Raw genomic sequence first — 27,216 nt, forward strand, 5'->3', positions numbered from 1 at the left:
GCTTTAAAATTACTATCTAGGTGACGGTCTCTGTTTTTAATCTTAAAATGATTGTGTAGTGGCTGTATTCCTTATGGCTTATTGTACAACTTGATAATACCATGGAGTGAAATACAACTAGCTAACCACATACCTGTTCAGTTTATAGTTCTATGAGCATAATATGTATCATGTAGATCTTGAGAAAAATAATGAAATCAATTAAAACTTTATTTATGAAATACAAATAAATATTTGGGCATTTATAGAGTATATAGTAGTAATGTTGCATATGTTTACAGATATGCATATGTTTATGTATATAATAATCTGCAAATTTTATTAACAATAGTAATATAGCAATCTCAGGGCAGAAGTGAAAAATATTCTGAATTAAAAAAAAGAAAATATATTCTAAATTTTGAAGAAATTTTCTTCTAATACAGGAATCACATAATTTAGAATCTTTCTATACTTTTTCTTATTTTATTTTATGGTTATTTAGGGGTCCTCACTTGGTAGTGCTCAGGGTTTTCTCCTAGCTTTGATCTTAAGACAGTCCCTCCTGGAGTGTTCAGGAGACCATATTGGGTACTGAGAATTGAATGCAGGCCACCTCATGCAAGGTAAGTGCCTTATCTGTTATACTTTGTCTCTGGCCCCCATAAATTTTCTCTTATCTTCACCATTCAATTGAACATTAGACTAGAATGAAATTCTATGCTGCATTTTATGTTCCCACAGGGTATTTGGCATTGAGTAATCTAGAAATTCTCCCAACTGTATAAATTCATTACTCCATGTAAGTTTAATTTATATTAAGCTTATAAAATTTCTATAAAATTGAAAATTTTATAAAATAAAAATTTGAAAATTGTATAATAATGATATCCAGAGACACTAGAGATAAAAGCCAGAAGAACCAACTCCTGATATGAATCTTACCACAAACAGTCTTAAGTGCAGTTAGAGACATAACTACACCAATAATTACCATGATAATGATAGAAAGAGAAATACAATGCTTGTCTTGAAAACAGGCAGGGATGGGGTAGAAGGTAAATAAAGGACATTGATGGTAGGAAAGTTTCACTAGAGCTAGAGTGTGCGTTTTATGGCTGAAACCCAACTATGAACATATTTGTAGCTATGGTGCTTAAAAAAAAGAAATTATTTAAAAAATGTAAAAAAAATAAAATTGTAATTCTATGCCATTTTCCTATCATACATCAGAGAAAAATAGTATGCTTATCCAGGCAGATTTTAAGAACCTTTAGAATAAACTCAATTAATAACTTCTACATGGGAAAATATTTTTACTTACTATGTTGCATTTATTTTTCTGAGATGAACAGAACCTGATTCCACATCAGGCATGAGTTGCCTTGGGTAGTTTGAGGAGGAGGATCAATTTTTCATTTTTATTATAAAAGCAATTGTCAAAGGAGAAATGACTAATGAACACCTAAGATCTGAATCACTGTGTCAGCATAAAGTGTATTCCCCTGTGAAAGATGGCCCTCTGCAGAAGAAACATAAAGTACACATTGAGGGGGGGAGTGCACACCCAGTGATGCTCAGGATTTACTCCTGGCTATGCTCTCAGAAATTGCTCCTGGCTTGGATGACAATATGGGACGCTGGGGATCAAATCATGGTCCTTCCTAGGTTAGTGCATGCAAGGCAGATGCCCTACTGCTTGCACCACTACTCCAGCCCCCAAAGCACACATATTTATTAAGGAAAAAAAGACATTTAAGTCATATTATATGGCTTTGAGAATGCATGCCTTTACTTAGAAATAGCTTATGACAAAATTTATATTTTAGTCTATTTTTCTATCTGCATGATCAGGGCTAGAAGAACAAAACTTATTTCAAAAGGGTTTAGTGAACCAAAAAATACTTCTTTTGCAGAATAGGTTATACATTGTAAAGTACTGTGTATAAGTATTAAAAGTACTGAAATTAATTTGCCTTAACAACAATATCATCTGCAGTAATGGAAATAACATAAAATATAAGCTATTTTACTCTTCATTTTAATTAATAAGAATTTAAAATGCATAGTGCCTTGATATATCTCATTCTAAATGCTATCAAATGACAATTAATTTCTTTAAATAATTGGGTTAAAACATTCAACAGATAGGATGAAGGCACTACCATGTGAAATCAATAGGGTATTTCAATCTCATAACTAAGTAAATATAGGAAAACCTGTTCCAATATATAATGTTGAAATGTATTTCTATTCACTTACTCATTTGATATCACATACAATCAACTAATCATAGCTCCTTGAAAGACTAATAAAATAACCAGTAAAATGTTATTCGGTTTTGGTTCTTGTATGTTGAGGCATGAAGTAAGAATCAACAATATCTAGGGGTAGGAGCAGTAGCTCAGCGATGGGGCACTTGCTTTGCACGCAGCTGACTGAGAATGGACCTTGGTTTGATCCCCAGAATCTTATATGGTCTCCCAAGCCAGGAGCGATTTCTGAGTGCATAGTCAGGAGTAACCCCTGAGCATCACTTGGTGTGTCCCTACAACCCAACTCCCCCCACATAAAAGAATCAACAATATCTAAATATAAAAGTTTGAATAGAAATGTTTTGAGATGCTCAGATATTTATATATCTGCAAAATTCATCTGAAACCAATAATTTTCCCTGTAATTGCCTCAAAGACATGAGTCAGTTGTATGTCTATTTTCAGCTCAAATATTCCTAACATCTATAAACATCATAATAGAATTGGATAATTTTCATGACCCCAAAATTGTCAAAGCCATTTTTGTTAATTGTAAGAAGGCTGTAAAGAAAAATTCATTAAAATCTCAAATTTGGATATAATATAGAAGATTATTTGTTAGATTCCAAAAAAATAAATAAATAAACTAACCTCACTAAACTAAGCAACATCTACAGACACATGCAGCCAATTTCTACACATGAATAGTCTATGCACTTCAAACTAAGTCCACAGGTGTGTTAAATTCTACAGACATTAAAAAATTTGGGAGGGGTAGGATTGCACACTCAGCAGTGCATAGAGCTTATGGTTTTTTGCTCATCAGGGATCACTCCTAGCAGGGTTTGGGATACATATGGAATGCCTGGGTTTAAAAGAATGTTGGCCCTGTGCAAAAAAAACACCCTACATGCTGTACTATGACTCCAGCCCCAAGAACCAAATCATTCTGAAGAATAATTTAGCTTCATAAATGTGAAATGAACAACACAAAACTATTTTTACATCTTTTTATTATTATTATTACATCTTTTTATTATTAGTATTATTAAGTCTAAACAAGCCTTCCCCATCCCAAATTGGTGTTTCTGATAAAAAAATTTCTGACACAGATGAGAACCTTTGTTTCATATTTTATTGAATTTCATTTATATTAAATTAAAAATATATTTCTGACAGATTCATGTAACAAAAAGGCAGAACAGTTTTCAAATTGTTCAGCTGGGATGATCAGTACGGAATGAGGCAAAGCAGGTTGCATTCTATAATTGCCTTGTACAGGTACAATTCTTTTCCAAGAGTCAAGAGATGAATCTTGAGAACTAACTTAAAAGCCTAATTACAGAAATGTAAAATACTGTTTATCCCTCATTCTCAAATAATGACAGAAGTTGGGAGAAGGAATGGAGAATGGGGCATAGGACTGGAGGAGAAGAAAGAATATGGGAAATTATACTAAAAATATACCTAACATTAAAAAAGTTAGTATGTGTTAAGTGCATAATCCTTCATAGATAAAATAGAAAAAATAAAAATACACACACAATTGGCATATCCTATTGTGTAAGCGAGTGCAGAGATTGACACATCACAGTAGTGCTGAACACAGAATCACAAGTAATGTCAAAATGATAACTTCAAACAAAAAAGGGAACAATCACAAGCCACTTATATACAAATCAACCCTAAAGACAATTATGTTACAAATAAGGATGTCCACAAAGAAAAACCAAGGAAATATTATCCTTATTTACAAATGCAGCTATCCATGTCTTTAACAAGCTATAAAAATACTATTCACATTTTCAAACATACAGTAGTATTATTCGTTTATTTCAAAAAAAGGCAGCTAACTTTGAACACGGATTGAAATGAAACATTGATGGCTTACTGCCAGATAGGTATTTTGCACCCCTATTCTTTGAAAATGCTTCACAAGAGAAAGGGGTTTGTTTGTCACTTATGAGTTAAAAGCATAAAGAAACAAATGCAAATTATATGTATATATAATACCTTAACTTCTGCCTTTTCAATAAAGTGTCTCCCTTTATGACCTGCACTGATCTTAGTAAACTACTAAGGTATGAGATGAATTTGGAAATAAGATGTAAGGTGACATCCTTTTTTTGTGCTATGAATTATTTTTGAAACTGATCTCACTTTCTTTTCATTTCCTATGATGTTGCTCAAGAAGAGATGAATAACTTGTCAGACTGTGTAAAATGCATTTTGGCATGCAGTAATGGTGCCCCCGATGGCCAAATCATGAGATATAAACACATCAATGTGCACATTCAAAGTTAGCTGCCATCTCACAGCTGCTCAGTTTAATAATCGACCCATTTAACAGCAGTACCAATTTATGCTACATATTTCAAAGTACCTTATTTTAAAAGAACAGCTTACTTATCTACAGTTAGAAAATAACTTTCATAGTTGATTACTGGAGTACCCCAAAGAACTTTTGGAGTGCTATGTAGCTCCCTCACTCCCCTCATCCCAGCCCCTGAGAGATCCAGAAATATACAGGAAAAAGACTCTCACATTAGGGAAAAGGTACAAAACCCATCCCGCATCAGCTGAAAAATCAGAAAATCATACTTGAATTTGGTTATGGAATATAGATGTCCTTCGTTGTATTTCATAAGGCCATCAGACTGGGGAAAAATACTACACACAAGGGATAAAAATAAGAATAAAGGCAAAGTGGTGGGACAAGTTTGACTTTTGTCTACAGGTAGGTATGAAACTTTGTTTTCTTATATTTGCATATTTGTACAAATATAAGTAGTACTTCTTGCACTATTAACAGAACTCATTATTGCACTGAAAGAAAAAAATGTCCTTAAAGAGCAAAACATAGAGAAATAATTGTAGCTTATTTAAAACATAGATTTTTATTACAGTTAAATTGTCCTTTATATATATTAAATAGATCAATGATCTTATATGAATTATAATTGATTCTCAAAGGCAAATAACCTTTAGTTTTTTGATGATAAGATTCAATTTGTGGGAAAAATGCACCAGCTAAAGAATATTGGTATTTGGGATAAGTAAGAAAATCAAAATTAATTTTTTGATGAAATTAACTTCTCAGTTGTTTTAGATTTTTAAAATATTACATATAAAACTATGAATGCAACGAGTACAAGTGAGTTTCAAAATTCACCACGGTACTGAATTATTTAAAATATTACAGAGAATGAACATGTAAAATATTTGATATTCATGGAAAAACATTTTTAATATAATGAAGATTACTCTGTGCAGTAATCATTTTGAAGAAAAATCAACTCAATTTCCAGACTGCAAACTCTTTTATGTAAAAGTCAGGTATTGTGGTCAGGAGGAAAGAAGCTACATTATTATTTGATCGAGTAGTATATAGGACCTCAGCGATCCTCTATGGCTTAAAGAGATACAGAATCAGGAGGGTCGTTCTAAACCTGGATGGCAAAAATAGTGAAGAAGATGGAAGCAGTTGAATCAATGAAAAGTGATTTAAGGGTGGTGTTTTCGTCTAAGATTAAAGAGAAATGATTTGTCTGTTGATTTCTACCTAACAAGACAAGTTGATGATCATAGAGCACTTTCTAGTGAAAATATTTGAGTATTTAAAGGGGATTTAGAGTTTTTCAGCTCTGGAGAAATGATTAGTGAGGCATTTGCTACTGCTCAAACATACCACCTTGCTGGAAAGAAGTGAGACTGAGGTCTGCAATAGTGACAGCCTATGTTTTGAACTTCTGTAAAATTACTGAAATTTGAACAAAACGTGTGAGTTTTGATTGTTTTACAGAAATTTTTTTGACTAAAAAACTATTAAGCAGCTTAGTTCATGGTGTTACAAGTAATTTGTCCACCTAGACACACACTTTTCTAAGCCAACTTGGTGTCTTCAAGTTTCATAATCACGGCTATGAAAATACCCTCTTCTTCAAATTTATTTCTGAAACTAGGGAAAGTATTAATTTTATCCAGCGGTATAATATCTAGACTTTTTGTAATGTCAAGATTTCCATTGATGTCATTTTAAGATTATGTTCACTTTAGATCTGAGTATAGTTCGTAATTCTTCAGCAAAAGACAACCAGGAAAAATGAACCTGGTTTATATGTCTCCATGTATGTATTATCGACTTGTAAGGTCCATATAGAGAAGGTCCACAGTACATAGATAGAAGTTAATTGTTCTGGCACACAATAACCAGCTTAGATATCAGTTTTTCTTATTTGTTCTATTAAAATTAGGAATCGAGAACTGAAATCTAAATAATGAAAAGACAGCCGTTTGAAATGATTGATCTAGCATTTATCAGAATACTGAGTACTATGTATTGTTTCATTTTTAACCTGAGGGTATTCTTGAAAAAGAAAGCATATTCACAAATATTGGTTTACTAAATGCCACCATTCGACGTTGTCCCTGAAAAGGTAATGGAATACTTCCTATTTCCTTCACTTCATTCTAAAATCCTCTTACTTAAAGTAAAATGTAATGTACTTGCCTATTAAAACTTCAAGGTTGTATTTGAAAAATCAAGTTAAAATTATTTTTGTCTAATACACTTCAAAATACATAAAGTAATAATAGAATGAGAAAATTTCATTGCAATGCTTTAAAATGTTTACAGGTGTAACCAGCACTTAATATATCTACTCTCAGCTAAACCTAACAAATACAACTTTAAAAGTCAAACTTATTTTTCACTATTCTTAACCCATCTATATTTCATGTTCTGAATTTTATTGTATTACATTACATTTTGTGGTTGATTTTCTATTTGATTTTTAAATAATGTTAAGTAATTTAATAACCTAACTAAATCTACATCTTACAGAATTAACCGAGCTGTGCCCAGAGATATACATGCTTTCATGATCACCATTTATATGACCTTATAAACTATTTATACTAGTTAAATAATCAACAATTATAAATGGATGAATGGTTCAAGTGTTGAAATAAAGGTTAAATAGCTCAAGAAAAAAATTCTATTTACATCCTTCCCTGTCAGGCTTAACCAATTTTATTTTTCTTTAGACTCTGACACTTCAAGAAAGACATTGAATCACCTCTCCAACTTCATCAACAGCAAAACCTCAGTCTTATTACTGGTTTGTCTTTCTCATTGGAAATCTGCACTTATTGCCTTGCCTTTTGAAGGAATTAACACCATAAAATATAACTCAAGCACATTACAACTTAGAATTTCCTATGTCTTTTTCTCAATATAAACATTCAGTCCTTACTCTTGATTTAGTAAGAATTTTGTATCTTCAATTTTGTATTAAATAAAAATGTTAATGTTGTATTATCATGTAGAATATTTTAATAAATTTATTTAAGAGAAATCTTGCCCTAATGTACTACTAATGTTTAGAACTTCAATTGTTGCTCATCTATCTAAGTATGTTTCTGTGATACGGTTTTGAAGTTCTACATTAACCCTGACATAAAGGTTAATTTTTTAATCTGTCTAATATATATCTTTAAACAACCATTTGGTAATACATGTTTTTCATGATCACCCAAATTAGGTCTAAGCTACAAAAATTGTTGATTTAAAAAGTCTGTGTAACTTTAATATAACATTTTCAGAAGCCTATATAGTTGTTTCTATTTGCATTCATACCACCAGCCTCTAGAATCTTATATTCAAATATATTTGGTAGGTTTTGGTGGGCTTTATTATTACTATTTCACACTACCGAATTGAGTACATTATTTTTTGGATCAAGCAAAACATTTTTTTCACTGTATAATTTTTTCAGTATGTGTTCTGTTAGGGAGACTAAAATAACATAAAAGAGAAATCTTAAAATGACTGAAATCAATTAGGTATTACAGAACTCTTTCAAAAGAGTCTTATGAAGTTTTGAATTTTACCTGTATCCATCTTCTTTTCTTATTGGGATATTACTTTGTGTGCAAGGTACTCATGCTCTTAAGATTAAAGAGACTAAATTAATTGTATTATTTTCATTGTTTTCATGTAAAAATTAATGTTCTTCCCTTAATCCAAATAAGCCATTCTGTTTTCCATATTCCAGCAAAATCTATACATAAATTAACATCAGAAGTTTTATCATTTATCAAGGGAATTGTACAGTAGTATTTGATACAAATTTATCTAGAAAAGATTATTCAATTTTTTTATAACTCCCAATGTGAAGTCCGATTCCCTGAAAATTCCTCTGAATAGTGGAAGATCACAAAATTATATTAAATTATGAGATGTTCATATTTTAAGTTCACAATTCACTCACTTGCTCTAAGCCACTATTTTAGTTTACCACACTCCTCAGAATTTAGGAAGAATTAAATCGTAGTGCCTTCAAAGCCCTTGGCCAAAACCAGAATTTTTCTTTGATTTAAGATGGTGATGTTATAAGTTGGATTAACCACTTTTTTTTTAGCAGTTTAATATCTTTTATAGATCAAGTAGTATCTGGATGATAATATTAAAACTTTCTAATGGTAGCTTTTAGTAATTAATTAGTATTCTAAATGAGTTCACATAATAATATTTTTAAAACAGCTGATATTGTCCTACTTAAAAAATAGTTTATGCTATCTTATGCCTTGAACTTATTGAAAGATTCAAAAGCCATTTCAGTAAGTCCATGAAATATAGATTTTAAGCTTGAGATCATATTGCAGTTATTAGTGTGTTACCCATGTACCAGTGTTTTCAGTAGACTCTAAAAAATTTCAGTTGAATAAAATGAGGTTGAATGAATAGACTTATGTTCTCAATATAGACAGATTTCTATTTATTTTTATTCTAAACTCACTTTGTCATTTTTTTACTTGTCTTTTCTTTAGATTATGGACTCAAATTGAACAGACACTTAAAAATTAGAATGAAATGTAAAACTATTAATCAATTTGGAACGAATTCATAGGAAAGAGACAGGTATTACATTTTATAATTATTGACTTAAGGGCCATCTTTCTGGAAACTCATTCCTTCCTCTTGTTTCCATCACTTATTTAAACTCCAAAGAAATATTACTTTTTACAATTAAACATAATAAATATGGTTCCAGAACTAAACAGTGTATTTAGAATTATATATAAATTATCAAGAATTAGTATATTGAATGTTAAATCAATAGCATAAATAATTTTTATATTTTCACTACAGTAGACCCAATGACCTATCTATAAATTGAATGTATATTTTTTAATATAGCAGTGTATGTGTGGAATTGACTTCCAATTCATGTAACTGAGTTTCATGTCAAAAATCCCAGTAAAGCAAGCCAATCTATACTTACATTTTACTATTATGAAGTATACAATCTAGAAAACTTTCCTTGTGAAATAAAAGTGATATTGTGCATAGAAAATATGCTGGCCTTTTCTTTTATGTTGTTTCTTAGTCCTAATAATGCTTATGTTGGCATTGTCATAGTCTTTGCTGTACAATTTTGCTCTGTTATTTTTTGAAATGTATTTAAAGTATTTTACTGATTCTGTCCATATTGCTTTATTCAACTTCCAAAAAATGAAGTTCAGAAAGTGAAGTAATTAAATTATCGCTTATGTGCAAATATATCTCTAAACATTTGTCAGGTAGACATACCCAATCCAGTGTGTTTCTTCTAGTTAAATAGATTCCCCATTGGAGCAACCCTGAAAGTCTCAGTAGTTTTTTAATCCACAAACAAAACAAAACAAAACAAAACAAATGCTAGCTTCTCATCTGTAAACTCATTAAGTTTACTGCCTCTCACATCCTATATATTATTTTTAGAGAAGAAAATGACAAAGCATGTAAAGGAATGAAAGAAATATACATATTACATAGTGTAAAATATGAAGGTTAGATTTGTTACAATAGATTTATGTCTTGGCTTCCCTTTCAAATGGTAAGAACCATATTTAGAATTATGGTCATTATCATATTAAATTATTTTAAACCTAACCATTTTTAGCAACACAAGAAGAAAACCAGAAGTAAAAATATTTGCAATCTAGAATCAAACACAAAAATGGGAGGAACTATCCACATATATATATGCACATATGTGAAAGGGCAAGCCATAATAAAGACAAAAAGGGAGAATCAATAAATCAAAAAAATTCATTCAAGTATAATTACTACTTATTATTTAGATGGAGAAAAATATTATGAAATGTAAGTTGGCCAATAATTGTGTCCAGATAGAAAATATCTGAAAATGTGATTCTTAATTTCAGTAATTATAATTATATATGCATATACATATATATTTATTTATTTTAAGGAACATTTATTAGGATTTCCAGAGCTGCTGAAGTATGTACATCAGTTCCTGAAGAAAGGAACAGTAAATAAATGGGTTTTTGAAATAACTGTCAAAATTAAACTAGGGGATAAAAAAATGTTGAGAACTAATTTAACAGTAGGCAGTATTGCCTTATATTTGCTGGTCATTTCTAGCTACTACAATCTCCTGACCAACCCATGCAGAGAAATGAAGAAACAAGTATGGTTCCTCCCATCTTTCTCTTTTAGTCCTTCCTTCTAGTGTTCATATTAACTAAGCATAAACTATCTTTGCAGCTTCATACCTTCCACTGGAAAGCATCAAAATGACTGGCTTTAGGAAAAGAAGGAAGACCACAAGAGAAAGAGAGGTGGCAGGGACATTGGAGTGGACCTATTCCTTCACCTTCACACCTCTGCTGAGCTTACACCACAGTGTTTCGATGTCTGTAAGGAGGAGGAGGCAACACAGAGCCTGGCTTCAGGGAGAACTCAGAGAGGTATTCAGGATTCTCTGCCACAGTAGGGCGGATACGTCCATTTTGCTTATAAAAATATTTTGTGCTATACTCCTGCAGGTAGTCTGGGTGCTGAAGGGTGCTTCTAGGTGGCAAGCTGTGGTTCCAGTAATCAGGGTTGTCAAAGGCTTTCTTGATCTTCTCTGGCACTGACAATACATTGTTCTTCAGATACTCAGCATTCCCCAAGGTGTTGGCAAAGGTGTTGAAGTATAGTGGCTCATTCACATACTCATCCTCTGTCTTTTGTGGACCACTGGAAGCATTATGGTATTCAGGATTATCCAAAGCTTGAAGGTCTCCATTTTTTCTTCGAGAAACAAAAGGGTTTTCCTCCACAGGGTTCAGGTATTCTGAGAGAATACAAAAATACCAGTTTTAACATTTACATTTTAGAAGTTACTCAGACGGAGATTCGTAGAGTGGCCCTCTATCTTGACTAGAAGCCACATATTCATTTTCATGAGCACCAAGCAATATTTCTGATTCTACTGTTTACATGCAAAAGTAGATAAAGGAATTGAGTGGGCCAAGAAAGTTTGTGTCAAAATTAAGTACCAGACTAGGATCAGAATTTATGACACCTTAGATGAGTTTTTTTTTCTATTATTTGCATTTGTCTCTATGTGACCTAGGATGTTTTTTATTTTCTAAAAGGTTTTTTGGTAGATAAAACAATATATAAAGGGTAAATGATCTTTAACTTAAAAAATAATACGACTTAAATAAAAAACAGTATAATAGCAAAATGTCCATAACTTAACTCTATAAACAGATAAGTATAAGAAATGGTAGAATAATTGTTTTTAATCTATTAAATATACTATAACTGTCTATATAAGTAACACATTTATATATAATATATGTAAATATATGTAAATATATTATATATAATATATGTAAATATATTTACAAGATATTTTTTGTAGATGTCTATTGGAAAGCTTTAACACAGGGAAAAGGATAAATTTGGTGAATATAATAAACTAATTAAACATATGATAAATATATAAAGTATCTCTGAATTGACTTGGTTGGCAACTTATAATATTACAAGTGAGGTATAATTTTGTGATTAATTTACAATTTACAAAAAAGGAAGATATACTTGCCCTAAATTTAAATTGCTATTTACAATAATTTGTTGATTCAATTTAATACTTTTCAAGCACAATATTAGCTTAGAATTTTTGAAGTGTTAATTATGCTGCTCTGTTCAAATTTAGTCCCTATCTTTATGTCTATAATATATATTAAATATAGACATATATAGATATATTATATGATAGAACATATTGTTCTTACTTTTTATATACAAGTAAATGGCTTTTACATTTGTCTCATTTTGGTTATAGTACATGGAATGTTTTGATGATTTTATGAGATGCTATAATTCTGAAATAAACTTTCCATTTTCTACTTAGGGGAAACATGTAGTGACAGGATTTAATCCAGGTATCTGCCATTCAAAGTATGCACTTCAATTCTTTAAGTTATCTCCCCAGCTAATCCAAAATATTTTAACCTCATTTAATATTTTAAGTATAGGAAAATTTATCATCAATAGCTGTACTACTGAGAACTATGCAGCAATATAAGAACCTTCCACAGAAACAAGTATTTCTGAGTTGCCAGGCATTAAATACCTGAATACTTTTGTAGTAAATGTCTACAGGTTGGCAGGTTTTTTCTTCCAAGTTCTGCATACTATCTTCTCAATGTGTTCTAATTATCCAGATTTAAAAGTTAAACTAGATATATACACAATTATTTACATAGCAATAACTCTTTCGTTGTGTTGACAGTTTTAAGTGTTTGTCAAATTTATGTTTGTTTTACTTTGGTCATTCTATATAAATAGGCATGATCTTTCAGAGAATCTTTTTTTTTTTTTTAATATGGAACACTTCACAAATTTGCCTGTCATCCTTGCGCAGAAGCCATGCTAATCTTCTCTGTATCGTTCCAATTTTAGTATATGTGCTGCTGAAGCGAGCACAATCTTTCAGAGAATCTTAAAATAGTTTCTTAAAATCTTAAAAGACTAGTATACTGATTATTGTGTTTAATAACATTAAAACATTATTTTTTATGACCATGTTAATACAGAAAGAGGTTGTCTCAAAATCAAAATAGTCATTTATTTAAATGTTTAATATTTCTCTTACTATGTTTGTAAAATTATTGCTTTGCTTTATAAAGCCACTTTCAATATGTGATGTATACATTTAAGTACTTGCAGTATCAGATTTTGTATTTTAGATATTATCATGAAAGATATCCTAGTTTCCTATAATACATTTGGAATTTGGAATCTAAGTTTCCACTTCCTAATACATTTTCTAGCAGATGTGATTTTTTTTTTTGACACAAAAAAACATCCTACCAAGTGCAGTAGCCTAGCTCTTTTCTGGGTCTCAAATGTTGCATAACCAGTGGTTTGGTTATTTCTCTTCTATTCTTTCCTTGTGCACTTGGAAGTGAATACCAATGCCTGACATTTCTAAACATGCTATTTGTACCTTGTTTGGGTTTGTCTCTCATAGGTGTCATGTAACCCTCTTCATCCAGCTCTCCTCGGGGGGTCCTTTCTGGAGCAAACACCGTGGGATCAGCACTGTACCTCTGAGTGCTGCTCTCGTCTGAGACATGGGGAGTTACTGACTTGCGGAGAGTTCCGTTACAGCAGGAGTCATCAAAAATTTCAGCAGATGCACCCTGAACAACAGGAGCTTCTGGGATCGTGCTGGTGGTAGCTCTGTAGGGCAAAGGGACCACTTGGTCTGCAGCAAAACCCCCATCTCGGTATACAAACTGGTTCTGTCAAAGTAGAGACACATTTTGACACGTTATTGTGAGCAAAAGAATAGTCGGAAAAATTGAAACGATATACAAAATTATATGAAAGCTAGGGTTCAGAGAAAAATCAACTTGATTTTCAATTTTTTCTATAATAGTTAATGAATTGAAGTATGGGTAGAAATACTTAAAATTGCATTTTTTTTAAAAGGGAAGTTATGTAAAACAATTTAAAAGATAGTCTATATTCACCTATGCTGTAATACAATCTATTTTATGCTCTTTTCCTATAATTGCCTATTTGATACATTTAATATTATAAATGTGTTTTATAACAAATGCATTTGACAACTGCTATGTTCCACGCATCACCAAGAAATCTTGTTGTTTTTTTTTTGACCATAAAAGCTATAATCATTTAAACAAAAAACTAAAACAAAACAAAAAATTTCCTTGTCCAGAATCACATTTATGAAGCCAGGTAAACTGGTTAGGAAAAAAATTAAAAATAACTATTGATATGTTGTGTCAAATAAATAACGATGGGGCTGGACCACATTGATACATCATATTCAAATTTCAGATTTTCTATTTAGATTTAAAAATCTACAATGGTAGCTATACAATTTATAGCAAAATCTTAATTCACTGTTGGCAGAGGCAGAATGAGGGAATTATGGGGAGACAAGAGAGGAAACATGGAAAGAAAAGATAAAAAAAATTTTTAAAGATGAAGTTTGAGTATGACATACTTACTCCTGACATGGGAGTGTAGGCAGGAGGAGGGCTGTGTCCAATTTCACTCTAATAGGAAAGAAAAATGTAATGATGGATATAAGTGGTAACATGAATGGAAATAATGAAAAAGTCACATGAACTGTATGAACCAAAAGAAAAACATGCACAACAGTGATGTTTGCTAAAAGTAAAAGTATTTTGCATTGTATTGCAAGTTAATTTACTTATGTAATTTGGGGATATTTTAAGTCAACCGCTGAAGAAGAAAATTCTATGAAAGCAATTAAAATTAAATTAAAATTAAAATTTTAGTGACAGTACATTCTTGTCTAACTAGTCATAGACTAAAGGAAAACAATAACCAATGTCTAGTTGTAAATAAAGAATGAAACAGATATAACCATAGTAATAACTTTTCATTGCTAAGATAATACTCAGGTAGAAGTGAGAGGTAAATTTTAACTTTTGGAATAATTTTTATTATCAAATTATACATTGTTTTTATTATTTTAGCTAATAGGTAGTTAAAAATAATAGCATCTTTATATAAGTATGTATATATTCTTATAGATTAATGCTCTAGATATTGTTAAACAAAATTCTATTTAAAATATGGTGAAATATTAAGAATGGTATTTATGGGGCCGGAGAGATAACATGGAGGTAAGGCGTTTGCCTTTTATGCAGAAGGTCATTGGTTCTAATCCTGGCGTCCTATATGGTCCCCCATGCCTGCCAGGAGCAATTTCTGAGCATGGAGCCATGAATAACCCCTGAGCACTGCCGGTGTGACCTAAAAAAAACACCACACACACACACACAAAAAAAAAAGAATGGTATTTAAATAAAAAGAATTTATATTGGCCCCAAGTGGTGGTGCAGTGGTAGGGCATTTGCCTTGCACATAGCTAACCTAGGACAAACCACGGTTTGATCCCCCAGCATCCCATATGGTCCCCCAAGCCAGAAGCAATTTTTGAGTGCATAGCCAGGGGTAACCCCTGAGCATCATTGGGTATGGCCCAAAAACCAAAAAAAAAAAATTGATTTATATTAATGCCAACTGTTTCTCAGTAAAAAAATATATAAGCATAGATACCTAATTAAATGTATATTTGGTAAATATACTATATATTATGCATTCATTAAACACTGTGAAAACACTGTTTATTGTATCAGATGTTTATATCTTTATAGGTACAATAAATAATAAATAATGCAGACAAAAACATTTGATTCTATAAAAATTACCTATTCTATTTTTTGGGTTTAAGTCAACAGAGGAAAAAAAGAAAAAGAAAAACTTCAAAATCAATAATAGATTATAAAATCTATAAAAAGTTACTAAATGTTATTTAAAGAATGTTTTCATATTTTAGAGGTTCATTAAATTATATGAGAGTAATATGTTTTGATATAGTTAATTTATTTAGAGCAATTTAAATTACATTAATTGGATTATACAATTCCCTTTGGTTTAGTCTACCAGATTCGTTAAGGAGGAAATCCAGGTTCTTATAGTGAGATTACAGAAAAACTATTTCATGCTTTGTCAAATACATTGGCTATCAGTTTCATTTACAAGTACTTGGTCAATCAGTAAATATCAGACTTATTTTCATCTTTGGCCCCATCTCAGTGAGGACATAGTAAGGTAATGACTATAATTCATACTCTGTATTATTATTCAAATATATAAGGCATATAAAATTAAAAAATATATATGCTAAAAATTTTAAAGATAAACAATCAACATGGCAAATATGTTAATTAATTAGGAAATTTGAAATATGGGTCTTTTCTCCACATCATCTTATATCATAAATTGTCCTATGTTCTAAAATATTTCAAAGAATATTTTTATAAAATTTTAGAAAGGAATTTTTATATAGTCTAATGATATACAAAACAAAAGAATAATAAGATGAGAACTGCTTGTTTCAATTTTATCTTATCATAAATCTTGACTCTATTTTATCTTATATAACTGATTATTCGAAGCATTATACAAAAATTTATGAAATTTTACTGACTACATAAGAACTCTGGTAAATACTAAAGATATTATAATTTATTAGACTAGACATAGCAAACTTTTTAATTTTATACTATGCAATATAACATTTCCTGACATTATTGAAATAAAAAAACAAGAATAAAAGTAGTTATTGTGTTATTTCAATTTTGTGATTATACATTAGAAGCAAGGTATTCCAAAATATTTGAAATTACTGGTATTAATCTGCAAGAATGCTACACTGGGTAATATAGACAAGAATCAGAGAATCACAGCTGCAAAAATAGCATTGACTGGTATTTTCTAAAACTTGAAAGATAAATAATCAAAAGAATACCCCAGAATCGATTTTCATCAGGAATACTTTATTAGATATACTAATTATCTGGGGCACATCACTTCAACTGTAAAGACATGTTGCATTAAAAATAAATAGAACTTTAATAGTCTGTTTCAAGACATGATGTGAGGTTATGCTGCATTAGAATGCACCCACTGTCCCTGTTTGGACACATCTTTCAATCAGTAACCTGCCAACTCTGTCCAGAGATACTGCCAGATACCATCTCAATAACAGGAATGTTGTTGCATGTATTTCCTAGTTTTTGGCATTAAAATGGTGAAAAATAAAAAGCAAAGCCGCCTTTAGCATTCATTATTTCAGTGTTACTGGGTGCTTTTATGCTTCCTTTTCCACTTACTCTATTTTTTTCCCTCCAGTTTCCATGATAAAAAGCACTTCATTCATTTTCCCAGGAAGGGCAATGCAGTTACAAGGGAACATCTGTGAGGCCAATTAGCTGGGCTGGAAATGTGATATAATTGTTCTTTAAATATATTTAAATTACATGTTAATCACTATGTCATAATTTATGGGCTTTGAAAATAGCTTTTGTACTTGAGAACCAAGCCAGATTTTCCTTGTTTTTGCTGTTTTTAGTTTGTAACTAGCTTCTCTTATTCAATGCCCCACCCCCCCTACTCATCAATTCTCTGTACTTGAAGAGCTGAACTTTTAATATTGGAAAAAATGACAGCTGCAAGTAAATTGGTGGAGTAAAAATTGAGCTCCCCACCGTCAGAATGAGCTGGAGTGACCTTAAAGTTCTAAATGGAACAAAGCAGTGCTCTGAGTTAAAAGGCTTTTGTTTTTTCATTGTGCCATTTCTGCTGTCCATCCTGCCTTGTGGATCTTCAGGAAGCATCACTGGGTGCATCTGTTCAATTAGCTGGTAAAGGGATTTACTGTCAGCAAGACAGAGATGGAAAGAGATGGGTTACAAACAGGCAGGTGCTGTGAGTTTGTTCCTGGTAGAGGATTTCTAAGGATAACCGAGAAAGCCAGGTTTAATTTTGTGGCTATATCACAGGTACATTGTATGATTAACTTGGACTTGAATGCCAGAGATGATAGAGAAGTTTCAGCATATATGTCAAAGAGGGTATTAAAATTAGTTTCACATGTCTCATGTCCCAGAATTTAGTCTTCCATTGAGGTAGATTTAAATGTTTATCTTATTACATGCACTATACTTACTATCTTGTAACATTTGATATTATTCTAGACAGTTTAGAATAATTAAACTGAATATGTTATGATAAATATTTATGTATATGGATGTTTTTACACATGTACATATATACTTTATGACAAATTTTAAGAATTTTTCTCTTTGAAAAATATACATGCTTAAAGCCCAACTTGTATTTCATTAATCATGTGTTTAATGAGTTAGTTTTTCTTTTCCTTTTTATAATTGTTATTCAATATTGATAAGGGATTACATTTCCTAGAAACTCTAAATCACTTTAACTAAAATTAAGATGCTGTGGTAAATACAAGCAAATATTTGTTGCCTAAATAATTCCATAAATTAAGAAGAATTGCTCTTTTTCCTTCCTTTGCATGTACATTGGGATTAAATATAAAATTTAATATATAACTATTATATATTAATTTCTTATATATTTCTATCTTAATTGCATACATATAAATATATAATTTCACATATAAAATTCACAAACATATTATATATATGTTTTGGGACCATAGCCAGCTGTTCTTTGATCTTACTCCTGACATTAGGCTCAGGGATCACTTCTGGTGGTACTAGGGGGATCAGTGGTGTCCTGGGAATTAAATCAAGGTCATCTATTTGCAAAATAAATTCCTTAACTGCCTTAATAGCTCTCTGGAATGTATTTTTAACATTCTATTAGGAATTTTTAGAGGTTAGATCACAGCTAAAATAAAATGTGTCTTTACATCACATACAAATTCTGATCTGTAACTGCATGCTGTATGTATATATCAAGACTGAATTCAAAAATATTTGTAAACATTTTACTTAATTATTTGTGATGTCAAAGAGCTCTGCCATTGTGTTTTATCCCAGCATTTTGAACGAGTTTTTAGATATCTATATTGATAATACTTTTTTAATAGGGCAACCAGAAAATAAAAACACAAAAATTAAATTGTGCACATATAAAAGCAAATTGGGAGCAGCTATTGAATCGTAATCTCTCTCCCACACACACTTTAAGAAAAATGTCTAATGTCTATTTGTGTTTTCATTTTTTACACTTTCTATTTTGTTTAGTTTAATTATGTGGGACTCTGTAGTTTTGAAGACATTACATTTTTACTCCATATATAGAAACATAGTAGATAGGGTATGATGAATGAAATATTAAATGATGCTATATTATATGTTATAGATATTAAAAATAATAAACCTGTCTACAGATAAAGTGGTAATATTAAATTGGGCTCTCTCTTTGTTTAGTTTTTACGAGATCTAGAACTTAAATCTCTCTCACGTCTTATGTATTATTTTATGAAAAAAATTAAATTGCAAACCTTTAAATAGTATCAGGAATTTAAATGTAAATCATATAGAATTCCATGTAATACACAAAGTATATTTAAAAAACATAAATAAATTTTTTAAAAATTTTCAAATTTTATTTAATTATGAAGTCTACTCTGATTTATAGAAGAATATGAAGAAATAGTAAAAGAAAGTGGCATATAGCTTCTATAAGTGACAGATTAATTTTACTGCATTCACTGCGCAACCGATAAATATAAATGTAATAAAATTTATGGAATGGGTTTACAGATGAGAAATCTTAGATTTAGGAATATATGAGGTGATTCTTTGTTTATAATCCAATTTATTATCTTTTCATGTAGGTTTTGATATTGCCCTTCTATTCCCTCTTATCTTCAACACCTCACAGTGTTTATATTCTTTCACAAAAAAATAAATTTTGTCTCCTGAAAACCTAATCTCAAAAAAGAATTTGAATGCTAGTTTTGGATACAACATACTGATAAGTATTCATAGTACTGTATAGTCACACTACAAGCTTGTATGCATTTTAATTGATTATAAGGACTTAGCTAAAGAAAAGTATCATGTTTGAGCTAAAAACGTGATAGTGGGGCCAGAATTATAGCACAGAGGATTATTGCCTTGTACATGGTTGATGTGAATTTGAAATTCAATACCCCATAAAGTATCCAAACACCAGCAGACATGGTCCTTGAGCACATATCTAGGGATAATCTCTGAGTGAGACTCCCAAACAAACACACTGATCAAAAATATATGCTATATATAAAGATCATTAACATTTGAACTAAGCCACAAGCTGATCCCTCTCCACCCCTTAGCTTGAGGCTCAACAGGTGCATATCATCCCTCTGTTCTTCCAATCCAGGTTTTTTATCTGAGGGAGGGTTCTAGGATTCCTGATTTAAATTGGGACTCCCCAGGTTCCCAGGGCCACAAGCCATTAGGACATGTAGTCTGTCTGCTGCTTTCCCAATACAAATAACCTTGATTGATATTTATGAAAATAGCCTAAGACATTTATGTTTGTAGCCACTTTTTGTATAGATTAGTTTTGTTAGATCAGTTTCTTAAGTAACAGGGAATATGAAACACTATCATACCCACCCACAAAATACAAAAATCAGTGGGAAACTACAGAGGACAATTGTAATTGATCATATAAATAAAATCCTTGGCAAATCTCCAAGCCCATCAAAAAGTCTGAACTTCTAAGATGAGGACCTAAAATCAACACTTATTAATTTAGCAATAAAAGTTAAAGATATGTTAATCAATGAAATTAAGCAATCAATTGATGTACAAATCAAACAATTCAAAGAAAAACTCTTTTAGAAGATGAGATATTAATACAAATTCAATCAAAGAAACTAAAACAAGTCATAGTAACAGAATCACAAAGGAAAAATATATAACTGAACTTGAAAACAAATTACAAGCCAACATTGATAAAGAAGAAAAAATAGAGAGAAAAAACTATGAAAGAAATGTAAAGTAACAAATGAACAAAATAATATCTGAACTATATATATAAAAGGGAAGTAAAAAGAGAAAGGGGAAGAACAAGTAGGAAGAGAGATATTAGCAGAGAATTTTTCCACTATTTGGAAAGAGGAGCTGAACAAATCTAGGAGGCAAAAAGAGTGCCAAACAAAATATATCCTAACAAAACAATACCAAGGCATATAGTAATGCATATGGCAAGAGAGAGAGAGAGAGAGAGAGGGTGAAAGAGAGAGAGAGATGGACTTCTAAAAGCAGTACAGAGAATAAAAACTATATGTATAAAGATAAGAACATAAAAATCAAACCAAATCTCCCATATGAAATGATCCAAGCAAGAAAAGATTGGAATGACATATTCTAATTACTGAAAAAAATTTTTTTTAAAGTTCACTACCCAGGAAACCTCTTGTTTTTATGAGAGAAAGAGATAAAAACATTCACAGACAAAAAAAAAAAAAGAATAACTTGCAGTTTTTGTGCTAACAAAACTGTCTCAAAGATCAATTATATAAACCAAGTACCCAATAGTAACCAAAACAACCCTAAACAATATAATGGCACAACAGTCATTTCTGTCAATAGTTCCTAAAATGTCAATGGCCTAAACTATCCCACCAAAAGATAGAGAGTTGAGGGTTGGATCTGGAAACAAAACCCAACCAACCGCTGCTTGCACAAAACACACTTAAAATCTCAGAATAGATATAGACTCAGAGTAAAAAGATTGAAAACAATTATACAAACCACTGGAAAAAAAGAACTGGGACAGCCATACTTATATCAGATCAAATTGTATTTAGTACTAACTCTGATTAGCATGTACACACCAAATGAAGATTTAGCAAGATCTATGCAAGGGTTTTGCTCACAAACCTAAAGAAAAATATGAACAGAAACGAGATAGTAATGTGATGTTTCCATACACCACTCTCACCAGGTGTTAGGTCTACTAGGCAAAATATTAGAAAGGACATAAGAACACTAAATGATAAACGAGAAGAGCTGGGACTAATGGACTTAGACGGGGCCTTTAAACCTCAAAAGCTTAATATATATTCAAAGTGTGCACAGAACGTTCTCTAGAATGGATCACATTTTAGGGCATAAGTCTTACAAAAATTCACACACCTAAAGATCGTATCAAGCACCCTATCGGTCCACAATCCCACAGATATAGGGATTGGTTCTTAAAAGAGGATATGGAGAAACTCTAATACCTGGATACAGATCTAAAACAGCTGGATCAAAGAGAAAATCAAGGAAGAAATAGATTGCTTGAGACTAATGATAATGAAGAAACAAATTATTGAAATCTATGAGACACAACAAAAGCAGTCTAAGGTGAATTTCATAGTGTTACAAGCTTTCATCAGGAAAGAGAACAATAAAATCAACAACCTAAAAGCACAGCTTAAATATCTGAAACAACAAAAGAACCCAAGCAAAAGAAAATATGTAAGAAAAACCAGAGCAGAAATTAATGATATAGAAAAAATAATTTGGGGGGCCACACCCTTTGATGATCAGGGTTTACTCCTGGCTATGTGCTCAGAAATCGCTCCTGGCTTGGGGGGACCATATGGGACGCTGGGGTATCAAACCTCGGTCAATCCTAGGCTAACGTTTGCAAGGCAGACGACTTACCTCTAGTGCACCGCTCCGGCCCCAGAAAAAATAAATTTTAAAGACTAATATCTGTCATCAAGCAAATTACCTGCTGTCCAAATGATAGAAAATGAAATTTATAAAATTTAGCACATGCACACATGCAGATTTTATTTTGAAATTTTGTAGGGAAGAAAGAAAAGATCCATTTGGGGATCTAACAAAACATAAGATCTTTACCCCAGACACACACATAATTGACACGCACATAATTTGCTTATAATTACAAGGCAATAAAGAATAATTGCTCTGTGCAAATAGAATTAAAGAGTATGTTTTTCCTTTTTTTTTTTTTTTCTTTTTTTCTTTTGGTGGCTGGGGGCACACCCGGCGGTTCTCAGGAGTTACTCCTGGCTATCTGCTCAGAAATAGCTCCTGGCAGGCATGGCAAACACCGCTGTGCTATCTCTCCAGCCTCAAAAGTATGCCTTTCCAATAAGCCAAGACCTGCAGTCTGAGTACCATTACTTGAAATTACAACAGCAAAAAATTTTTCCATCCTAACCCTGCCAAAGCCATTCCTACTGCTTCCATCACCCAGAATCTCAATTCTCATGGTGGCTCCACCTCATTACTCCTCTACAAATTCTGTCAGGGTCACCGATCTAACCAAATTTAAGTACACCGTTTGGAGGGCTAATATCACTAGGGCTTTTTGGAGAGAGTGCAGGAGCCCTCCTGTATAATCCTTCTGGAAAGACTTGGAGCCATACCCAGGCCAAAAAATGAAGTCACCATGCTGGAATTGGGCCAGCTTTATAGACTCACTCTTTTCTTGAACAAGTTATAAACTGAGCCATGAAAAAATCATAGTTACACCAGCCCACACAGTAGAAAGTTGGACATCTCTGCAGGAGAGGGCTGGCCAACCCCCACCCTGCTAAAGCTACTCTTGCTTCCTCCATCACTATTTTTCCCCTGGTCCTGCCTCATCCTCCCTCTAGAATTCACATCAGGGACATCAATATAATCAAACTTTAAAAACATACAGATTTAATAAAATGAACAGCTAATAAGAGCCTACTAAATCTTCTGTATTATATAATGACTTCATTGGAGATATAACAATACAAATGTACTTGGTAATGTACTTTTTATTTTTTTTAATTTTAAAACTTTCTTTTTTTTCAATAACTTTGCTTTTATCTGGAGACAAATGTGCTATGGTCAAATATGTCAGCTATGCAGTGCATTTTCTTTAAATAAATTTTTATAAAGTTTCCTATTTTAAAAGTAATTTAAGTTGATTTGAATAATTGCATATAAATACATATATATGTTCTTTTCATAGCTTTCTATTCACCTATATGTAGACATATATATACCTTTTCAGATATGCACTCATTTTTTACCTATCATTTAAATATCAAAGTCAGTACTAAAACATGAAGTTGTTTCAAATAATTAGAGATTATAAAAAGTTTTATTATAGTAGTAGAGTTTATATATATGGATATATATTTGTTATGCATAATATGGGACTTACTATAAGTTCCTTCTCATGATTTATTAGAAAACAGCATTCCGATGTCCTTACCAAATATTTTAGAAAAGAGAATATTATCATTAAAGTATTTGTGGCTCAGAACCAGAGTGATTGCGCAGTGGTAGGGCATTTGCCTTGCATGCGGCTGACCAAGGATGGACCTCGTTTGATCCCCTGGCATCCCATTGCTCCAAGCCAGAAGTGATTTCTGAGCGCTTAGGAGGAGTAATTCTGACTGTCACCGGGTGTGACTCAAAAGTAAAAAAAATAAAAACAAAAACAAAGTATTTATGGCTCAAAGAACCAATAAGATAGAGTTGAAAAATTCTTCATTCTACAATACCTGTAAGCTTAAAGCAGCTATACATATCATATCATATTGTCAAAGAACATTAACATTACCATAAGAAGGAAATAAAGAAACATGATATGCAATTGTGCCAGTATTTCTTAGCTTCATTCAAGAGATCCTATACATATTGTATTACCCTTAACAATAATATAGGTTTTGTCTTTTTCATTATGATATAATTATTAAATGTTTATTTTTTGCTGTATTCTTTTTTTTTTTTTTGGTTTTTCAGTCACACCCATTTGATGCTCAGGGGTTACTCCTGGCTAAGTGCTCAGAAATTGCTCCTGGCTTGGGGGGATCATATGGGACGCCGGGGGATGGAACCTCTGTCCTTCCTTGGCTAGCGCTTGCAAGCAGACACCTTACCTCTAGCGCCACCTCACTGGCACCTTTTTGCTGTATTCTTGAAAGTTTTATATGTTGAAATTTTCTTTCACAAGCATGTTGTGTTATTTGAACATTTTAATTTCAATTGTTACTAGTTAAAATAAATTTAAAGAAGACAATTTCTAGGAGGTTTCCAAGATTTTCTAATAAAATTTTTGTCTACAGAAAGTATCAGAATGACCCATAAACTTCTAACAATACATTTAGAATATTAAATAATGTCCTATTGGTTTCTAATAGAAAATAGGTTTCTAACTTGAGAGTTCAATTAAATTATATTTTACTAAAAGTAAAAAATAAATAATTAGTAAATAATTAAGCTTATATAGGCCAGGCTTCTTGAGTAGCCGAAGTCACCAGTGAATACCAAAGATGTCTTTCTCTCTCAGAATAATTTTATTTATTAATTGCAACATCTTAAATATTAATTTATAAAAACTTCTTAGTACATGAAAAATTTATTGAGGTCATGAAACTTTTCAAGACAAAAATTTGAGGAACCAAGAATAAATAATCACATGAGATCTTCAAAGCTCCACAGTTGTATTCTTGAATTCTTTCCTCTAAGTCATTTGAATTTAACAAATTCCTAAATCTCTTGAGCACTTGATAAATTTAACTCTAAAAAGAGGAATGAAACATATAAATTATTAGATTAGTCACATATAAAATAAACATTTCTCTTAAATCCCACATCATCTGATCAGTAGTAAAGCAAATATGCCTTGTAAGCTCTTACTTACATACATTTTTTAAAAGGGGGGTAATTGGGATTCAGAGAGATAGTACAGTGGGTACATGTTGGTGTACCTAGCTGAAACCCTGGATTTGGGTGTAGATACCTAAGATCCACCCATTTCTGGGAGGGGTCTTGGGAACCGGATATTAGGTGTGACCTTACCTGCAAGACCCGGCCCATTCCTGGGAGGGGTCTTGGAAAAGTTAGATAAGCCTTGAACCGAGGGATTCGGGCCTTTTCGGCCCTGCTGAGCTCGCTGGCTTTGGGGTCTCTGTTTCTGGTCTCGGACCAGGATGGAGGCCAAAGGGAAGATGGCTAAAAGGAGTTTAAGATGCAGGGCCAAAGATAATTAGTGCTTGAAAGGTTATGAGTAGGCCACACACATGTGGTGAACAGGGCATGAATAAAGCTGATGGTTCCTGATACCTGCCTGTGAGTGAGTGATTTCGCTTTTCACCCGGGCTTGGGATCCACGGCTGGATGGGAGCCAGGAGCCACGTGGCCTGGGATGGCAAAGAGAAATCCATCGCCATCCACCGCCATCCAGCCCCATCCTTAATTATTTGATACAACAGGTACATGCTTGCTTTGCATGTAGCTGACTCAGGTTCTATCTGCAGCATCTCAAATGGTCCCAGGAATTTGCTAGGAGTGATTCCTCAGTGCAAAGCCCGGAGTAACCCCTGAGCACCACTGAGTGTGACTCAAAATCAAAACAAACAAACAAAAAGTGAATTCATTACTTTTCTTTCTTTAAATTTTTTTTCCTTTCGGGTTCACATGGAACACTGAACCCATATATAATATATTACTGTAAGTTTTGGTGAGGCAAGATCATGTTTAGATGATTTGTCAGTAGAATATAATTTTTAATTCAATTTGTAACTAAAGTTTTAATTTTACAGTTAAAGACACTGATTCTTTAAAAGAACATACTAATTTTTAAGTTTTATGGTCAAATATTTCCTAGATATTTGACAATAATACTAGCCACAATATTTTCTGTTTCCATTAAATGTACTTTTTATACTTTACAAACTCAAATTTGCATTTAGTAAATGATAAAAATCAGTTGTAGGGTTTGGGAGGTAGAATTTTACATTTCAAGAAAAATTGATTTTTTTACTTTGGCTTAATACAAAAACATTGATCATAATAATTATTTTTAACTGAAAATATTAAAACTTAGGTACAGTTTTTAAATCTTCTGAGACTGAGAATGTTGTTACTGTTAATATTTTGAACATAATCATAATGAAATTGAATGTTATCTTAATTAAAAAGAGAAACTGTTTGGGGGAGTTCTGGACCAAACCTGGCGACACTTAGGGATAACTGCTGGCTCCATGTTCAAAATTCCTCTTAGCAGATTGCGAGACCATAAGGGATGCTGAAGATTTAACCCTTTTTGCCATGTGCAAGGCAAATGTCTTATTCACTGTGCTCTCTCTAGCCTCAATATTAATTATTTTCAGTACTTTGGACATTTAATAGATAAAAGTATATCCCCAAAATATGATACCATAGATAAAAGTTAAAAGTTACCTGCACACAAGTTATTTTTCATGTGGGACCATTTAAAAATGGTACTTCATAAAATGAATTTGCCTCCACATAGAATTTTGGTTAAATAGTCTACTATAAAATCCAG

General features: G+C 31.9%; 1 protein-coding gene and 1 non-coding gene across 2 annotated transcripts in view; both read right to left on the reverse strand.

The window, feature by feature from the left end:
- Positions 1 to 10,294: 10,294 nt before the first annotated feature.
- Positions 10,295 to 27,216, reverse strand: part of ERBB4 (erb-b2 receptor tyrosine kinase 4) — a 1,143,943-nt gene continuing 1,127,021 nt past the window's right edge. The window contains exons 26-28 of the mRNA XM_049784132.1: positions 14,568 to 14,615; positions 13,535 to 13,832; positions 10,295 to 11,365 (exon numbers count right to left, since the gene is read on the reverse strand). Of these exons, the coding sequence (XP_049640089.1) occupies positions 10,920 to 11,365; positions 13,535 to 13,832; positions 14,568 to 14,615 (792 nt within the window). The 3' untranslated portion in view covers positions 10,295 to 10,919. The remainder of the gene's footprint in view (positions 11,366 to 13,534; positions 13,833 to 14,567; positions 14,616 to 27,216) is intronic.
- Positions 12,905 to 13,011, reverse strand: LOC126026468 (U6 spliceosomal RNA). The gene has a single exon (XR_007501728.1). It is a non-coding gene; the product is annotated as a U6 spliceosomal RNA (small nuclear RNA).

This window comes from Suncus etruscus, chromosome 1 (genome assembly GCF_024139225.1).
Source record: "Suncus etruscus isolate mSunEtr1 chromosome 1, mSunEtr1.pri.cur, whole genome shotgun sequence".
In the NCBI taxonomy this organism is placed as follows: domain Eukaryota; kingdom Metazoa; phylum Chordata; class Mammalia; order Eulipotyphla; family Soricidae; genus Suncus; species Suncus etruscus.